General features: G+C 41.4%; 1 protein-coding gene across 1 annotated transcript in view; it reads right to left on the bottom strand.

Moving 5' to 3' along the window:
• LOC126281233 (SURP and G-patch domain-containing protein 1) overlaps nucleotides 1-19,909 on the bottom strand; it is a 148,748-nt gene that overhangs the window by 45,176 nt on the left and 83,663 nt on the right. The window contains exons 8-9 of the mRNA XM_049980004.1: nucleotides 13,574-13,815; nucleotides 8,296-8,403 (exon numbers count right to left, since the gene is read on the bottom strand). Of these exons, the coding sequence (XP_049835961.1) occupies nucleotides 8,296-8,403; nucleotides 13,574-13,815 (350 nt within the window). The remainder of the gene's footprint in view (nucleotides 1-8,295; nucleotides 8,404-13,573; nucleotides 13,816-19,909) is intronic.

Raw genomic sequence — 19,909 nt, 5'->3', positions numbered from 1 at the left:
GTAGAGCTGGAAGTCATCAGTACAGTAATAATTTTTTTACAGGAAAACAGTACTAAGATGTCATTGACATACAAGGGGGAACTACAGCAGACCTAAGAGTGTGTCCTATGACAGTTCAGACAGCAAACTACTTTCTGTTCCTCAAGCAGATTTAAAACCATTTCATCTCTCTGTCTGAAAATTCTAGGAGTAACAATTCTGCAAGCAAGAAGTCAAAGTTAGTGTTTCCAAAACTTTTCTAAAGTGTAGCTTACAGATGTCGATCGTCTATTGTGCATTTCAGGCTATCACTTACCTTAGACAGTGCAGTATTCAGTCCATTAACATTTACACAAATGAGACACACTGTCATATATGCTTAAAGTGCCTTTGCAATCAGTCAGTTCTTTGTAGCCATTATATTCCAACCCTTTGGATATAGTGGGTGAAAGGTGTATTGTGATTGGCTGGTAATCATAAGATTGTTGTGATTATTACTCTTTGGGATAGGTGAGATTAAACTTTATTTCCATTGAGTGGGATGCACCCAATTTGCATATATTTGTTACGATTGGTATGCAACATTACTGAGCATGATTGTAGTGGGACAATCATTGTCTGTGGCTTCACAGGATTTTCTTACTGCTATTTCTCTTGTTGCAAATATTCAAACATTATTTGTGGGAAAAGTGTTTATTTGAGATATACAGTCTCAGGACTATGGTGAATGAGTAGAAGCATATCCAGCACAAGCTACTGAGGGAATGCTGATACACTTCTTATTTTTGATCATAAATTGTGGACACTAACAAATACAATTTTGATCGCTGTTTCCATGCCTCTCTGTCTCCTGCTGTCCTCTGCCAGCTGAAGCCTAAGATTTTCTTCACTCTATCCCAGTGGTCAGGTGGTCTCTCTCTCTCTCTCTCTCTCTCTCTCTCTCTCTCTCTCTCTGAATCCATTTTAGTACAGTCTTTGTCCCTCTGCTGTCATTTTTTGTGTAGTATATTCTGCTCATTTCTGTTTTAGAGCCTCTGCCCTTTCCACAACATCCTGAACTCCTTTATGACTCCTATTCTTCATTTCTTTCCCAATCATTCTTTGTGAGATCTATGAACAACCTTCCCATAGTCTTTCCAAATGACGTTTATATCCATTATATGCACCAGATAAACACATTCATAAACACTTTTATGCAATTTTTGTTCAGTATTATTTTTCTTGCAGTTACCTACTTCCTGTGGATCAAATTTGCTTTGCACAGCATTAGGCAGCTACTTCTGTCCATGTAGCACTATAACAGAGCACACCATTTTGCTTGTGAACTGTTATAAGCTTTTAACCAGGAACAACTTCTTTTGATTTTTCTGTGTGGTTTTTAGTTTAAATTCTTAAATTTCTTGCATGTTTGTGTGCTTATAAGCACAGTCCCATTACTCAGCATATAATTCAGCCAGCTTAAGTATGTATAGGGACACTGATTGATGTGTTTGGATGTGAGCTGATTTGGTTATCCTCCACCACACCTTGAGGTGGTGCTGACTTCGGTCATGCAGCTTGACACTGTTGCCAAAGGGGGAGCAGATGTGGGGTCAAAGGGACGTCCAGCAAATCACATGATGGGGGAGAAGATAGTGGGCACAGACTGAGTAGAGAACAGATGGTTGGAGGGAGGAGAGAGAAAAACGTCACACTGGCCCCTGAGCAGTCAGTTCAACAAGCACACCTGATAATGGCAACATGAATGCTCGCTGAAATACTGTGCTATTTTGACACTGAAATCAGCATTCACCTGTGAACTATTCTGTTACGAATTACGGTGGTAGAAGCTAAAGACTCGCACCTCATGCCTCTACAAGGATAAGTTGTCTCTCAGTGTGCCAACTCCCTTCACTTGTCTCCACACCGCTGCAGACGACGTGCTGCACTCACAATACATCGGTGGCCAGCAAAGCTCCCGTCAGCAAGTGTACCATCATCTTACTCCAGTGCATCCATGCTGGTAACTTCCACTGTGTGTAGACTTTGAACCCCATGCCTTCAGGGAGGCACATGCACTCTTAACCACCATGAGACCTAGTCTTTGCTCAGTAAACAGCTCCTGATTGCATTCTTGGCAGCTCAAATTGCACAACGTAATGTGGCTTGGAAGCTTTGCTAACACACTTCACCAGAGATTTTTTTTATCAGTGAAGTTTCATATTTGGAACCAGTATACCATAGATTCTCACAGACATTCAGTCCCATCTTCCTTGCCCCAGTTTTGAACTACACTTTCTCAGTGGGTTTCACAGTTCTGCAGTACAGTCTAATGCCCTTTTATCTGCACTGGGTTAAAAAGTGAGTGCAATGAGCACTTGTTCAATTTAATTACAAGCAAGTACCAGAAGTAACAAATGACTCTTTACCCATTTCACGTCTGGCCGTTTGTCCACACCTTTACTGCCTAACTGTGCCCAGAGCGAAATTTCTCTCTGACTGTGATGGCTCCCTTCACTGTCAGACGAGTCAATTTCACTTGATAACTTGAATATCTCCTCTTTTCATAATCCGTCGTTTATACTCTACTGTTGGACGCAAGGAACGGATGCTACCCGAAGAATCTCCTGTATGTGCTAACATAATAGGTTTCCTGTACAGTGATTTCTTTAATGTTTCTTAGCGCTTAATTTTGGAACATGAACACTTCTCCAATTATATCTTCTTGATGGTTTTAATCAGCATCTATTGATGTACATTGCCTTAGAGAGAGACTTAAAGTGTGAGGCAGCGTCTCATCAAACACTGTAATCTGTTGCTAAAATCTACCCATTGTTGAACTACAGGATACGAGCCAAGACTATTTAATTCCGCAAATTAAATTTACTTTCTCCTAACCTTCAAGTTGTGTGGTGGAAACTAGTTCTTTAGAATAAAGCTGAGATTACTTTCATCAAAAGTAACTGTAAGTTTCACCTCTATGCCCATGAGATCACACAAAATGGCTTATGTCTTACTCTCAGTGTATTGTATTATTATACGTTATTTGTTTAAATTTTTGTTCACTTCAAAGTGTGCTTACACTGGTAGGTTGCACATCTGATTTCCATATTGATAGTTACTAATAATAGTAGTAATAATAATAATTAATTATAATACTAATAATAATGACAACAACTGTGAAGAAAATGAAGTTATTCCTTCAGCAGCATGGAAAGACTTGACAAGGTGCACCACAGGAGCTGTTTACTGAGTGCCTCTCCATTCCTTATGAGCTGGTGTGAAGAACATGTGGCATCAAACTTTGCCATGTAATGCATTACAGAGTCAGCAGCAGCCTGAAGAATCAAGAAATTTGCCAGCCCATTCCTGGTAGGGGAAAGAGTACATTTCATGCACTGGTGCCTGGACTCGACTAACAAAAAAACTACTGAAATTACATCTACGACTGGCCAACCAGTTAAATTTCTTGATGTAAGAATGGACTGATGGTGTTACATGGTGTATGGGTTCCGCACAAAGACAGGCCATCGGACAGCAAACAGCAAAATTCAAGAGTATATCAAAGATTCTGCCTGCAAGATTATCTTCAGTCCCTCAGTCAAGCAGTTGTATGAGGATGTACACTCCTGGAAATTGAAATAAGAACACCGTGAATTCATTGTCCCAGGAAGGGGAAACTTTATTGACACATTCCTGGGGTCAGATACATCACATGATCACACTGACAGAACCACAGGCACATAGACACAGGCAACAGAGCATGCACAATGTACAGTGTATATCCACCTTTCGCAGCAATGCAGGCTGCTATTCTCCCATGGAGACGATCGTAGAGATGCTGGATGTAGTCCTGTGGAACGGCTTGCCATGCCATTTCCACCTGGCGCCTCAGTTGGACCAGCGTTCGTGCTGGACATGCAGACCGCGTGAGACGACGCTTCATCCAGTCCCAAACATGCTCAATGGGGGACAGATCCGGAGATCTTGCTGGCCAGGGTAGTTGACTTACACCTTCTAGAGCACGTTGGGTGGCACGGGATACATGCGGACGTGCATTGTCCTGTTGGAACAGCAAGTTCCCTTGCCGGTCTAGGAATGGTAGAACGATGGGTTCGATGACGGTTTGGATGTACCGTGCACTATTCAGTGTCCCCTCGACGATCACCAGAGGTGTACGGCCAGTGTAGGAGATCGCTACCCACACCATGATGCCGGGTGTTGGCCCTGTGTGCCTCGGTCGTATGCAGTCCTGATTGTGGCGCTCACCTGCACGGCGCCAAACACGCATACAACCATCATTGGCACCAAGGCAGAAGCGACTCTCATCGCTGAAGACGACACGTCTCCATTCGTCCCTCCATTCACGCCTGTCGCGACACCACTGGAGGCGGGCTGCACGATGTTGGGGCGTGAGCGGAAGACGGCCTAATGGTGTGCGGGACCATAGCCCAGCTTCATGGAGACGGTTGCGAATGGTCCTCGCCGATACCCCAGGAGCAACAGTGTCCCTAATTTGCTGGGAAGTGGAGGTGCGGTCCCCTACAGCACTGCGTAGGATCCTACGGTCTTGGCATGCATCCATGCGTCGCTGCGGTCCGGTCCCAGGTCGACGGGCACGTGCACCTTCCGCCGACCACTGGCGACAACATCGATGTACTGTGGAGACCTCACGCCCCACGTGTTGAGCAATTCGGCGGTACGTCCACCCGCCCTCCCGCATGCCCACTATACGCCCTTGCTCAAAGTCCATCAACTGCACATACGGTTCACGTCCACGCTGTCGCGGCATGCTACCAGTGTTAAAGACTGCGATGGAGCTCCGTATGCCACGGCAAACTGGCTGACACTGACGGCGGCGGTGAACAAATGCTGCGCAGCTAGCGCCATTCGACGGCCAACACCGCGGTTCCTGGTGTGTCCGCTGTGCGTGCGTGTGATCATTGCTTGTACAGCCCTCTCGCAGTATACGGAGCAAGTATGGTGGGTCTGACACACCGGTGTCAATGTGTTCTTTTTTCCATTTCCAGGAGTGTAGTTTCAGTTTTTAGAAAGGACTACATTTTGCAGCCACTCCTAAATCTGCACATATCACAGACATCATCAGGGCTATGTAACAGGCAGCTGCACGACTACCACCTGCAGCAGACGTAGAATACATTGTGAAACCTGTCGTGTTCTCATACGAACAAAACCTATGAAACCAAACATCTCCAGCAGAGAGAGGGCAGCCATACAAGAACTAAGAGGAGATATAGACATTGTTGTCTTATTATCTGATAAAGTCAATGCACCTGTGGTCCTGTCTCACCAGGATTAGACTGTGAAGATGCATGGCACGCTAGAAGACTGTGCATAATGGAAGATCCACACTGGTCCCACCGAGAGGGTGGAGAGGAAGACTATGTGCTTCTCAAAGAATCCAGCTCGCCAGACAAAGTTGTTAAGAATCTATGGCAGAGAGCAACAGTTCCCCAAACCTACATGGACTTCCAAAAGTTCACAAAGATGGGGTGCCTTTACACCCCATTGTTGACAACATTGGTGACCCGACATACTCACCTGCTAAGTACCTCCTCCACGATTTGCTTAGCCCTAATGTTGGAAGATGATTATAAGTATAAACCTCTGAATTTTGTTGAACACCTTAACAACTCTAAGCTTAAGAATAGCGATATCCTTGTGAGCATCGATGTTACCTCTTTTTTTCACTAGCGTGCCTTTATAAGAATCCTTAGAACTTATTTGCCAGAAGTTTGACCGAGATGAGAAACCTTTACAGGCATGTTTTGACAACTACACACTTTTACTTCAATGATGGTTACTATAAGCTGACGGAAAGAATAGCTGTGGGGATTCAACTTTCAACTGTTGTCGCCGACGTGTATATTGGACATTTTGAGAAAGAAGTTTTCTAAGGAGCCCAATGGAAACCTACCTGTTTTTTTTGTTTTTTTTTTGTTTTTTTTTTTTTTCCTAGTACATAGGCAACACCTTCGTTGTCTGGCCACACAGAAGAGACAAGCTGAATAATTTCATGCAACAGAACATCAGTTTTACCATGGGAGTCAATGTGGATCAATTGATTCCCTTTCCTGGTAAAAAAAGGCAGACAGCACATTGGGCCACAGCCTGTACAGGATGAAGGTGCACACTGACATATACCTACAAGCTGACAGCTGGCAACATCTGACATAGAGGAATGGGGTGCTAAAAACATTGGAACACAGTGCTTGCACCCTCTCACCCAATGTAAGTCTCAAATAAGAACTTCAACATTTGAAGACAGTGTTCTGCAGTGACAGCTTCTTCGGGTGACAAATTTGGAGAGCCCTCGGTCCTGCACCCATTGTACAACCAGAAGAAACAGGAGAACTTCAGGAGGATGTGGCTACTGTTTTTTTCCATTTTGTGGTGCATTATCTGGGAAGATAGGATGAATGCTCTGGAAACATCAATTGAAGACAGTCTTCCACCAACTAATTAAAACTCAGGCATTTGCTTGGTAGTGTCCAAGATGACCTTGAACTACGAAAATCTGGCATCTACCAGATACAAAGCCAATGTGCAAGACATGTATAGGTCAGATAGTGTATACTGTCTAAGACCTTTGCTGAGAACATTGGTGGCACATTAGATTGCAACAGTTTAACAAGTTGGCAGTCATGGAATATTGCCTTTCAGAATTACATAGAATTGATTATGGGTTCACTACAATTCTAACACACATGTCTAACATGTACGACCGTGTAAATAAAGAATCTAAACGAATTCAAGTAAGGGAACCACTGACCAATCATGATATTGGCTAGACCCTTAGCACAAAACTTAGTCTGATTAAAAGAGAAAGAGATATCACACACTGAACTTACTTTGGGGGCAGATTGAGCAAGAGTAGAGATGCTGCAAGCAGGCATCTCTGGGTGCAAAATGAGTACAAAACAATGAGTCAACGAGAGGAGTGGACGAAGGTGCTGGGTATGGACCACGGAGTGAGTGGGTTAACGGAGGGAAGGACGGGGGAAGAGAAGAAAGCATTGCACCGGCCCCTAAGCACTCAGTTCATCAGCTTACCTGATGCCAATGTCACTGCTTACCGAAATATCATGACCATTGAACACTGATATCTGGCTTTTAACTATGAACTATTTTGTCATGAATTATACTGGGAGACTATGAAGAATCGCAAATACCATTTTATCACTAACATAACATCATTTTGTATTGTATTCAACTGGTGTCCAAACACATCTGCACTTCTCACTCAAACATAATGACAACGAGAAGTGATATGGTGAGAGCATGCACAAGATACGCATATTACAGCAACTGAATTTTGCATTGAAATCATGCCTTCCAGCATTTTCTCTGAGGGCAGATGTTGTGTTTTTTAGCAAGTGTCAGTATCATGTCTTATAAATATACTGGCGGTTAGTTTCATTTTGCCCTCCCTGTATATACTAGCAGTACGAAGGCACTCATCACAAGCTCTCCAGACACTTGCTCTGCTGCATGGCAAAGTTCTCTTCATAGTTAACAAAAGTTCGCTCAGCACTGCGATTTAATTATTTGTGATTTTTCTAAGTGGTATATTAAATCACTAGTTTATGGTAACAAAGATCAAACTATGACTTGGCTTTAGCAGAAGAAGCAGGATAAAACAAATCAATATATAAGAGTGTGAATTTCACAGATGTAGTGAGAGCTTCTAGATGTATTACAGTGCATACCAGATATTGTTTTCCACATTTGAACGTAGTAAATGACAAACATTAAATGATGACAGGTTTCTTTTCTATTTAAATTAAAATGATTGAGATGCTATGAAGTACAGCACATTTTTTAAAAGATCCTTTACTTACAAAAATAAGCTCAAGCTGACATATTTCTTATATGATAAAAGCATCAGCACATTTATTTGCAAATTGCAAAATATATAAACACACTACTTAATTTTCTGTTTCAGCTTGACAACTACAACCCAGGATTTGATGTGTTAATCCAAGTTACTTTTTTCTTTCACAAATTTCTCTGATTGTATTACATTTCTTGCAATATTATTTTATCCCCCTCCCCTTTCTGCTTCCTGACTTCTCGCACTTACCTAGTCTCTCTCCTCCATGCAAGTCAAGTCTGTGTCTCTAAATGCCTACAGCTGTTTCTGGAAATATGTACTTTTTGACAATACTTTTACAGTACTATCTAAATTATTATTAACTACTTAAGCCACAAAAATAAAAATTTTCTGTTGCTGCTTGTATAGTTTTCACATAACTTCACCTGGAGTTCTGTGTGATAAAACAAAAATAAACTTCATCCAATATGTTTCCAGAATACCTTGAGTAACAGGAGGAGCAATTTCCACTTTTTCAGTTTCTGGGGCCCAGCGACTACGTCTCTTCCTTTTACGACGACTACTATCACTTTCATCTCCAGACTTTCTTCCTGTTAAAAAAAAAAAAAAAAAAAAAAGGTCATTGTTTTTGTCTCTGTAGTAATTAAAGCTATGGGTATTCCGTAAAATTAGAAGTGCCACCACTGCTGTTTATAAAGGTAGAAAAAACTTCAATATTTTTTAAACTGGTAAAAAGAAACCCAACTGCAAATCAATGAACAGTCAGTTAAAATAATTACTTCAGTTTTTCATCCTAGCTTGAAGTTTCTAGTAACCTGTGTACAACATCTAAATTTTTGGAAACTGAAGAACAGAATACAGTGTCCATAAATTATCTTTGCAAATTAAGACTTTAATAACTTTAAAACTATGCTAGATATTAACAAATGGTTTTCAACCTGTGAAAAAATAACTCAAAGAGTTTTATTTACCTTCCAGTCAATGCAATTTTAATGCAAAATTGAATTTGAAAACCTGATAAAATGTGGATGCCACAGGAGGAAGCACCGAGTGTGGCCTGGTTCATACAGACAATATCTGATACTCAAATGTAATGAAACTTTCAAACACGGTATGGAAGGCAACCACTGTCTTGACCAACTACTCAGACTGGGTGTATGTCATTTATGGAAACAGGTACTGTTCTCCATGAAAGGGGGGTGGTCCACCCATCTGTTTCAGATGCTAACTTGGGCAAGGTACAGCAGGCATGTGTGAGGAGACCATGAACCCCTGACCTCACACCACTGGACTTCTTCCTGTGAGGTTTCCTAGAGGACCTGATGAGTCAAACGAAGTTAGAAACCTACAGGACTTTAAAGCAAGAAACCTACAGGACTTTAATGCATTTGAACATGTCACCGTGGAGATTCTGAATCATATGTGGAGGGAAATTTAATTGCAACTGGACTTATCTGTGCCACAAAGGATGCGCACATTGATGCGTACAAATGAGGAAACAAATCTTTTGAGTTATCACATACTGAGCACCATTTGTTAATATCCAATATATTTTAAAGGTATTAAAGTCGTAAGTTATAAAGATAATTTATGTACACCCTGTATTTTGGATATTGGTTCTGCGTTATGCAAATACTGTTCTGTTTATGTTCATCCAAACCTTTTCTTTTAATACTGTAGCATTATCACTGAATTTTCATTATTTATTCTCACATTATCAACTTCTTTTCCATTTGCATATTTTTGCATTAACTGTAGTAATTTTTTGAATCATTGTATGATGTCTGAGTTTAGTACGAGATTAAGAGTTTTCCCTACTTGTATCTTCAGTTTTCCACATTGTTGCTATACACACAAAATTATGAATCAGGAAAATACCAGGTGGTTTTAATCACAGTGCAGCTACTCAGGGAGGTTCAGTGTGGGCTGCAATTATCATATGGCAGTGAAAATTTGTAGACATGCTAGTACATTAATGCAGAACCAATTTACATGGGAAGGGGGAATTAGTTCCAATTGTGGACATCAGCTGCAAATCTGGTTCTATGAATTGTTTGTATGATGGTATGACATTCATGCTTTCATTTGACAAGTCATAATGCAAGTGGATAGTACAGCTAACGAAAAGAGAAACAATGCGCTGTTAGTGAAACTGTTTTATGGGAACTGCACCAATTACAGCACCGCACTTACAGGCTGTCGCCAACTGACAGGTCTGAGGAGAGATCGAACATCATTTAATGGTTTAAAGAAGATCATACTGAAATTTGATTACAGGGGTGAGCTTGGTGTGGCATCTGGTAGAGGAAGGAGTCCTATCCCAGTGAAAGTTATTGAAGAGGTTGCTGTTATTGTATCTGACCATGCAGCACATGCCACGGATAGTGCTAGTGCTCACACAGTGTCATGGGAATTGTCCATCCCATGGTCAATAATATGAAAAGTTTTGTGGTCTATTTTACACTGGCACCCATACAAGATCCAGATCATGCAGCAACTGAAACCTCTTGATCCACAACAACATTCGGATTTTACTGTTCCGTAACTGGCAAGACCAAATTTGATGACATGTGACCAAGCAATATTCCATGGAGTGACAAGATACATTTTACAATAAAGGTGCAGTGAATACAAAGAATTGCTGAATCTGGGGTATTGTTAAACTGCATGTTGTGCATGAAGAGCCACTGCACTTGCTGTATGTGACTGTGTGGTGTGGATTTACAAGCACCTTTTTTCTCAGTCCGTTCTTCTTTGAAGAGAATACACTCCGAGGGCATGCCAGGTGCACCGTAACGCACGTTATTGAAACAATCTTGTACAGCATTTGATTCCTGGTTCGGAAGAGTACAACTGTGTGGAAACCACTGCTTTCATGCAAGATGCGACAACACTTTATGTTGCTCACCCAATGAAATATCTGCTTAATGCAACCTTCCACAAACATGTTTTCTCCAGAGGGTTTCCAGATGCATGCCCTGCAAGACCACTTGATCTGAATCCATGTGACTTTTGGCTCTCAGGATATCTAATAGAATGTGTTTACCAAGGGCATGTCGATCTCTATGTGATCTCAAAAGCAGTTTACAGGAACACGTTGCTTGGATTCCACCAAAACTGCTCCGAGCAGCTGTTGATCATGTTGTTTTACAGATGTAGCATCTCATCGATATCTCTGGTGCTCATATTGAACAAATTGTGAAAGAAGTCATTAATAATAAAATCAACATTATACCTTTTTCAATTCTATAACCTTTCCTGCCCATGTCCTGTTCCTAATCCATTACACACGGAAACATTTATATACTTTTTCTTGCATTCACAACACCAGACTTGCAACTGGTAGGCAAAATTGACACTAAAGTTTTTTTTTTTTTTTTTCCCCAGCATAAATCGGTTCTGCATTAATAATTGGAATAGCTAACAAGTTAAGTTGTCTTACAAATAACAGCCCACACTGACTTTCTGTTAGTAGCTGCACTTTAATTATCACTAGCCAGTATCTTCACACCAGACTGTAATGTAACAGGTAAGACAAACAAATAGGAAAACCACTTGTCTAAAAAAGATAAACAAAATATTCTATGAGCATTGACAACCTCTAAATAGACACTACAAACACACACTGCTGATGCCACAGAATGGCACAAGGTAGTCCCTCATATTTAAAATACCTATTGTTATATGCAAATATGGAAAAGTTGCAGGAACAGTGACATTCTATGTACAACTGACCACACACAGTTCAAACTTACTTTCTTATGAAATATATTGGATGCTGCAATTACTTACAAAAACTTTGACAAACACGAATACAACAGAAAAACAATTCTGAATTTAAAGTATGATGTAAGTCACTCCCAACCCTGATTACTTCCATGACAGAAGTTACAACAGTCAGACAGGTACTTTACATATTTTACAGTTTCAAATCAGTACCAAAGAAACCTCTAAATTTTATTATCTGGTTAAGAGTTTAACACTGAAATCAAATACTTTCTATTTATAAAAATCAGAAGACACGTATAAATAGGAACACACACAAAGGTTATTTAAAATGTATGGCTTCACCAGACAATCTCTCATACTTCTCATACTTTACAGAAGCTCTGCTTGCAAAACTATCACTCATGGAAAAATAATGATTCAGAGAAATGGCTTAATCACAGCCTATGGAACTGCATCCAGAAAAGACATGCTTATAGTTCTGGTTTCTCTTATCTTTCCTATATTCAGCAACTGCTGTGATGTCTACCTTTATTTGGTCTCCTGAATGACCAATCTACATAGTTCACAATTTCCAGAACAAATCTTTCACCCTGCAGCAGATTGTGCACCATTTTCGAACTTTCTGGCTAAAACTGTGCTGACTAGGAGCAAATTCAGACGTCTTTCATGTATAATGGTCTTACTGAGATATTTTCACAATATCCTTTCTTCCAGGAGTGAAATTTAGAAAGCAAGATCGAGGTGCTGGCAGAGTTGAAGCTGTGAGGAGATGTCATGAATTATGTCTGGACAGCTCAGTTGGTAAAGCACTGCCCAGAGATGGCAAGGCTCCACATGAACATCCAGTCTGGGGGACTTATTTAATTTTGTCAGAAGCTACAAATTGCAAACATTCCACTGGAGAATGAAGCATTCATTCAGGAAATCATAGGTTATTCAGGCAAATCACTCATGACTCCAAGTCTAAGTAAACATCACAGCAGCTGCACAGACAAATGATACAAGAAGCAGATTTATTATTCCTGTCATGGTCTTTTTTCAATTTATGTCACCCTCACCATTATTTTGCAGTTACATATTTCTTTCATATATCTCTTGTAAGTCAGGCTCCCCACCTTTGTCCTTCCTTGGTCAATTATTGCCTATTGGTCTCATTTACTCTGTTATTGCCAATTTTTTTCTTGCCTAACTTTATCCTTTTGGGTTCTTATCCATCTTCACTCTCCAATTACTTCAATTTCCCAAGTTTTCAACCCTCATACACTGGCAGCATTTCATCATAGATTCACTCTACTTTTGTTGTTGCTGTACTCTGCTGAACCAGAGTAACATGGGGGGAGGGTTAGATTTTAATATCTCATTAGCATCAATGGCAACAGAGTTGGGACCAGTGGATCAGTTTGGTAAAAATGGAGGAGATACCTGGTAACGAAATTTTTCAGATTAGATGAATGGTTATTTGAGCTATACATGTTGAGTGTCTTCATTACTGAATCACTTCTCTTGATCAATGGACTGAAGTTTCTTGATGATGTTTATATTAATCTTTTATTAGTACTGTTTGTTCCAATCATTTCCTATTTTCTTTTTCAAGGGTGAAGGAAACTGGTTTTTAGTTTAATGTTCAGAAGACTCCTATTCATGCTTGTCACTGCTGTCACTTTTTAAGCAGAAAGCTTTTTCTATTTATATTTAATTCTGCTATCCTTTTGGTGATCAATTTTTCTTCATAAAAATTTTGTATGTGTTAATTGTTTCTTATTTCACTTCAAAATTTTGATACAAAAACATGAAATTGTCCAATTATGTTACTTTATACTCTGTCTGCAGCATTCAATGACGTTTTCCCTCTGAATATTTTAACTACGCAGTAACGAATTCTTGACTCTAATATGACTCCCCGTCCCCCTTGCACACACTTAAACATAGTGAAGTCAACTCTCTAATCAACAATCCTCTGCTAATCTACTTCACACATACAAGACATCACAACAGACAAGTATACTGAAACATCTGGCACACATTTCTTACCTTCACTTGCACAAGAGTTCTCATCATCAAGTTGCTCCTGCTTTACTGTACTCTCTGCCACCCTGTTATCAGTCTCTGAAGGTTCTGTTTTCACACTATCCCTACTATTGTCAGTATCTACTTCTGTCTTTACTTTAGATTCATTGTTTTCGCGTTTTCTCTCTTCTTCCATTTCAGATTTGAACTTCTCCACCAAGCAACGATACTGCATATATGCAGTGTCTGTCTTATCTCGTAAGAACCTTGCAAACAAAATAAGTTACTTTAAGTTTAACAAAGCAGATGGAAGCACTATATTTTGTAATGTTACACTTGATATGAAATAAGGTAACTTACCTAAAGCCTGCACTTTTTATACATTATGTGATCAAATTCCAATTATAATACAGCTACAAACTAACTACACACCCTGCTTCATACTTTCAATATACAATTAGGTATAGTCTAAATTACAAGAACAGTGCAAGTTATTTCTCTACGAATGACCAGCAAGCCAAATAATCGCACCATGGCAGCGTCATGTCTGAACTGTAAATAGTAACCTGATTTCAGTAATTTCGAACAGTTTGTGATGAATTTTATAAAAGACCAAACTGCACCACATTATTTCAGTAAATGATTGTAAACAACCACAATTCAAAGGATGAAGTTCCAAGTCTTACAAGTATACTTATTTGACATATTAACAAAATGTAATCCAAAGTTAAGGTAGCTAGCAATTGGGATACAACAGCCACATAAAATTTAAAGCATGGAGTGCTCATGAATTAACCTATGTTTGACAAATAAGCAAGTTTATTAAGTAAAAAAGGAAACAATAATCCAGCCTTCACAGTAACAACTTAAAGACTGCTGCTCAAGACTTGTCAACTGGAAATGGTTTCCCAAATTATTTATCATCAAAAGTTGTGAATTGTTTCTGTAAGATCTTGGAAAACCTAGCACACAAATTTTGTGACTAGCCACTAAGAGTAGTAGATGAACAAAATTTTCTTCAGTTTCTTTCAGCATCCGGTTTCAGTGATAATTCAAGCTTTGAATGGAACAGTGGCAATATCTTATACAGTGTGTGTCAAAACTTTTGGGTCAAACTGAAACAGTTGATAGCAGGTCCACAGCCGATTATACTGAGACAAGTAACAAATGGCCAGAAATGTATATTTATTGTGTTACGGATATACACTCCTGGAAATGGAAAAAAGAACACATTGACACTGGTGTGTCAGACCCACCATACTTGCTCCGGACACTGCGAGAGGGCTATACAAGCAATGATCACACGCACGGCACAGAGGACACACCAGGAACCGCGGTGTTGGCCGTCGAATGGCGCTAGCTGCGCAGCATTTGTGCACCGCCGCCGTCAGTATCAGCCAGTTTGCCGTGGCATATGGAGCTCCATCGCAGTCTTTAACACTGGTAGCATGCCGCAACAGCGTGGACGTGAACCGTATGTGCAGTTGATGGACTTTGAGCAAGGGCGTATAGTGGGCATGCGGGAGGCCGGGTGGACGTACCGCCGAATTGCTCAACACGTTGGGCGTGAGGTCTCCACAGTACATCGATGATGTCGCCAGTGGTCGGCGGAAGGTGCACGTGCCCGTCGACCTGGGACCGGACCGCAGCGACGCACGAATGCACGCCAAGACCGTAGGATCCTACGCAGTGCCGTGGGGGACCGCACCGCCACTTCCCTGCAAATTAGGGACACTGTTGCTCCTGGGGTATCGGCGAGGACCATTCGCAACCGTCTCCATGAAGCTGGGCTACGGTCCCGCACACCGTTAGGCCGTCTTCCGCTCACGCCCCAACATCGTGCAGCCCGCCTCCAGTGGTGTCACGACAGGCGTGAATGGAGGGACGAATGGAGACGTGTCGTCTTCAGCGATGAGAGTCGCTTCTGCCTTGGTGCCAATGATGGTCGTATGCGTGTTTGGCGCCGTGCAGGTGAGCGCCACAATCAGGACTGCATACGACCGAGGCACACAGGGCCAACACCCGGCATCATGGTGTGGGTAGCGATCTCCTACACTGGCCGTACACCTCTGGTGATCGTCGAGGGGGCACTGAATAGTGCACGGTACATCCAAACCGTCATCGAACCCATCGTTCTACCATTCCTAGACCGGCAAGGGAACTTGCTGTTCCAACAGGACAATGCACGTCCGCATGTATCCCGTGCCACCCAACGTGCTCTAGAAGGTGTAAGTCAACTACCCTGGCCAGCAAGATCTCCGGATCTGTCCCCCATTGAGCATGTTTGGGACTGGATGAAGCGTCGTCTCACACGGTCTGCATGTCCAGCACGAACGCTGGTCCAACTGAGGCGCCATGTGGAAATGGCATGGCAAGCCGTTCCACAGGACTACATCCAGCATCTCTACGATCGTCTCCATGGGAGAATAGCAGCCTGCATTGCTGCGAAAGGTGGATAAACACTGTACATTGTGCATGCTCTGTTGCCTGTGTCTATGTGCCTGTGGTTCTGTCAGTGTGATCATGTGATGTATCTGACCCCAGGAATGTGTCAATAAAGTTTCCCCTTCCTGGGAGAATGAATTCACGGTGTTCTTATTTCAATTTCCAGGAGTGTACACAGTGAGCACTATGTAATAACAAAGTAGCTCATAACAAGTGTCAAAACAACAACCGGCAGTCTCAATGCATATACTGCAATGATGCATGCAGTTCTGCCACACTCTCACAAAAATCTCGAGTGTCCGTTGAACAACGGAAGAGGCAGCAGGTAATAAATAGCGTACGGGCATGCGTTGTCCAAGATCACATAACAGAATCTTTTTGCTAACTCTCAATTTGACTATGTTACCTGGTGTTCCTCCAAGATGTGTTACCACAATTTTTGGAGACTGCATCCTTCGTTGTCCACAAAACAAAAGTATGTGGTTTCAACAAGACAGTACACCAGCACACTTTTCTGTTAATATGTTTGAGCACCTAAATACACACCGTCATCACCAGATAGGAAGGGAAGTCCTGTCCCGTCGCCAGCATGACTGCCGGATCTCACACCTCAGTCCTCTGGGGTTACATCAAGATGCTGGCGTATGAAACCACGGTAGAACTGGATGAAGACCTGCTCGCTTGGGTAAAAGCTGCTTATCTCCTGGTAAAATTAGGTACCAAGGATCTCAGAGAGAGTGTGACAGAACTTCAAACACCTTGGCCACGCATGCATTGAGACTGGCGGTTGTCACTCTGAACAATTACTATGAACTACATTACTGTTATGAAGTGTAAGTTATGCATGTCCTTAACAAAATAAATATGCGTTTCCAACAGCTGGTTCCTTACCTCAGTATAATCGGTTGTCGACCCACTACCACCTGTTTCAATTTGATCCAAGAGGTTTGAGACACATGCATTAATCAGCCAGCTAGCTTATTTTGTTGTGATGTCATGCAACTGTCAAGGAGTTTACATATGCTACAGAGATTATGAGGAGGTCTGTGATGACAAGTTAGTAGTGGTGCCACTGATCCATCACATGATCCATGAAGTAAAGAAATTGACACTTTTCTCTATAGTCTCTAAGCATCGAGTTCACACTTCCAAGTACCACTTACGGGTATAGCTGCTACCCATATTAAACTTGTTGCAATTTCTGATCTCAATGGCTTCCTTGATGAAAGACTTTCTGATGGTCTGTGCACGGCAAAATACTTCTGTTTCATCAAATATAACTCAATACCTATTTGAGAGCGTGCACACACACACACACACACACACACACGCACACACACACGCACACACACACACACACACACACACACACACACACACACACACACACAAACACACACACACACCGGACGGGAGAGAGAGAGAGAGAGAGAGAGAGAGAGAGAGAGAGAGAGAGAGAGAGAGAGAGAGAGAGAGAGAGCACTTTTTCCCCCTTCTGTGGTTAAAAAATATTTTAAATCAATTGTGAGGAGGAAGAAAACTAGGTCTATTTTAATATGTGCAGTCCCTCTCAGAAAGAAAATAATGTGGTGAATTATTTTGCAGTGAGTTTATACCTACGACTTTTTCTTCTTAAAGAGTGTTTCCTCTTCTTTTCACTAGTGGGTCCACTTTTTCAGGACTTGGAACACTTTATTTTATTATTAAATTTTGTGGATAGACATCCTTCCTGATGACACAATAATCAAGGTAACCTAAGGGAGGGATGTTGTTTACCTTCTGTATGTTACTTGTGTAAACTTTGTTCTGTGCATCACCATATAGGGTAAGTCAGTGTTGTCTGATGGGTTTTAATTGTATAGTACAAACTGTTGTTTAAAGATATAGCAACTTATTTTATTTCAAAAGATATACAATGAATAATAATTAATGTCTTATATGTTAATTTTTACAGAAATTAATTATTTGTGATAGGTAATGTCCTTCAACTACTGGCCCTCTTTTTTGGCACACTCATTGACCCTCCGCATGACGTTTGTCATCACACTCTCCAACATGTCATGGGGTATAGCATGAATCTCTCTCTCAATGGTATCCTTTACATCAAGTACAGTACATGGCTTCCTGATGTACATTTTGTTCTTGAGGAAGCCCCACAAGAAAAAGTCACATGGAGTAACGTCTGGAGAGCAGTGCAGCCAGACAACATCTCTGTTGGATACCACTTTCCCTGGAAACAGCTGACTTACGTCAGACATTCACATATTGAAAGTGAGAGCCGTCAAGCCGCCTTTCTGAAACCAAATATTTAAATGGTATGTGCCATGGCAACGAAGGTCTGGGATGAGAAATTTATGTAACATGGTCAAATAACATTCAGACTTCCTTCAAAGAAAAAAAAGGCCCTAGACACCAAATTTCCATAATCCAGACCACACTGTTACCCTGTTACAATGCAGTGAACATTCGTGCAGTTGCTGAGGGCAGTTTGGAGACCATTAATGACAGTTTTGTTTATTAACAGCGCTGTTTACGTGAAAATGAGCCTCATCTGACATTAAATCACAATACCAAGTTCTTCCTCCAGCATCTCTTTCATTATTTCAGCAAAATGTCTCCTCACAAAATCTTGAGACTTCAACTCCTGAACAGGCGCAGTTTTGTAGTGATGAAAATTTAGATGGTGTAAAATGTGTCAAATGGATGACTCTGATAATCTGAGAGACTATGATTCGATCCTGCAGATTGGCTGGGGCTCTGTTGAACTACATGAGGCACAACTTCAATGTTTTCAGATGACGTGGCCATCTTTTCACTGCCTCCCTGCTTTTTCTTCAATTCATAACCTGCCTCACGACAGTTCTTAACCCACAGCAGAATGGTACTGTGGATCAGAACTGCACCATTACATGGAACATTGAGTTGGAGATGGAACTTCCTCTGAGTGGTGGTCACAGATTCTGCATTTTTAAAGAATGTATCTACAATGCAGGCTCGGTATGGTGCACTCCACCTGTCCATTGCAACAAAACTGCTGCAGTAGTGGAAAACAATGAGCCCAAGTATGATCCTCCACTACACTGACTCACCCTTTATTTTAACTGTTAGTCTGCTGTATTCTCTGACTTTCAATTTAGGGACCAGCCCAGCATTCGCCAAAATTAGTATGGGAAACTGCCTAACACTGGCCAGTGTACCAGCCCACAGTCACTAATCCACCTTGCAAACTTGATCCAAGTTTCACTCACATCCCTGCCTTGCAAGACAGCCAGCCGCAGGTTATGGTATATGTGAGCAGTTCCATTTCTTAAAGACTGCTACTATCACATAATTAAGCTGAATGTTAAATCCAAAATTTCACGACAATGATCAGCACCTGATAATTATGAACAAGGCAACTGAAAGATTGTTGTATCATTCAAACCCAACGGAGCAAGAAAACTGAGAAAATATTATCAACTAGCTGTACCCAGCCACACTTTGCTGTGGTTCAGTCTGCTTAAATGGAAAAGAAAGGCAAGAGAAAGCACACATTTATAAAATGTACAGGAACTGGATACCTGTCCTAATTTCCTTCTCTCCCCTGTCTCTGTCCATCTTCCCTCCTCCACCATTTTTTGTCCATCTCCTTCTCCTCCTCCACCCCTCTCTGTGCGCCAACCTTCCCCCATCTTCTACTCCCTCCCCTCTCTCTGTCCATCACCTTCTCCCCCCCTCCTCCTGCCCCCCTCCCTCTGTCTATCTTCTCCTGCCTGTTTTCCACATCCAATTCTTCACACCCTCTGCCCATATCCTCCCCCCCCCCCTTTCCCACCATAACCTTGAGCCTTGTTTATTTTTATTTTAAATTCAGATTCTGTAGTAGTATTCTAATCGAAAAACAATAAGCCATAAATACAGCTTTCCTGTTTGCTA

The sequence above is a fragment of the Schistocerca gregaria genome, chromosome 7, assembly GCF_023897955.1.
Source record: "Schistocerca gregaria isolate iqSchGreg1 chromosome 7, iqSchGreg1.2, whole genome shotgun sequence".
Lineage (NCBI taxonomy): Eukaryota > Metazoa > Arthropoda > Insecta > Orthoptera > Acrididae > Schistocerca > Schistocerca gregaria.
This window is presented reverse-complemented; position numbering and strand designations above follow the sequence as displayed.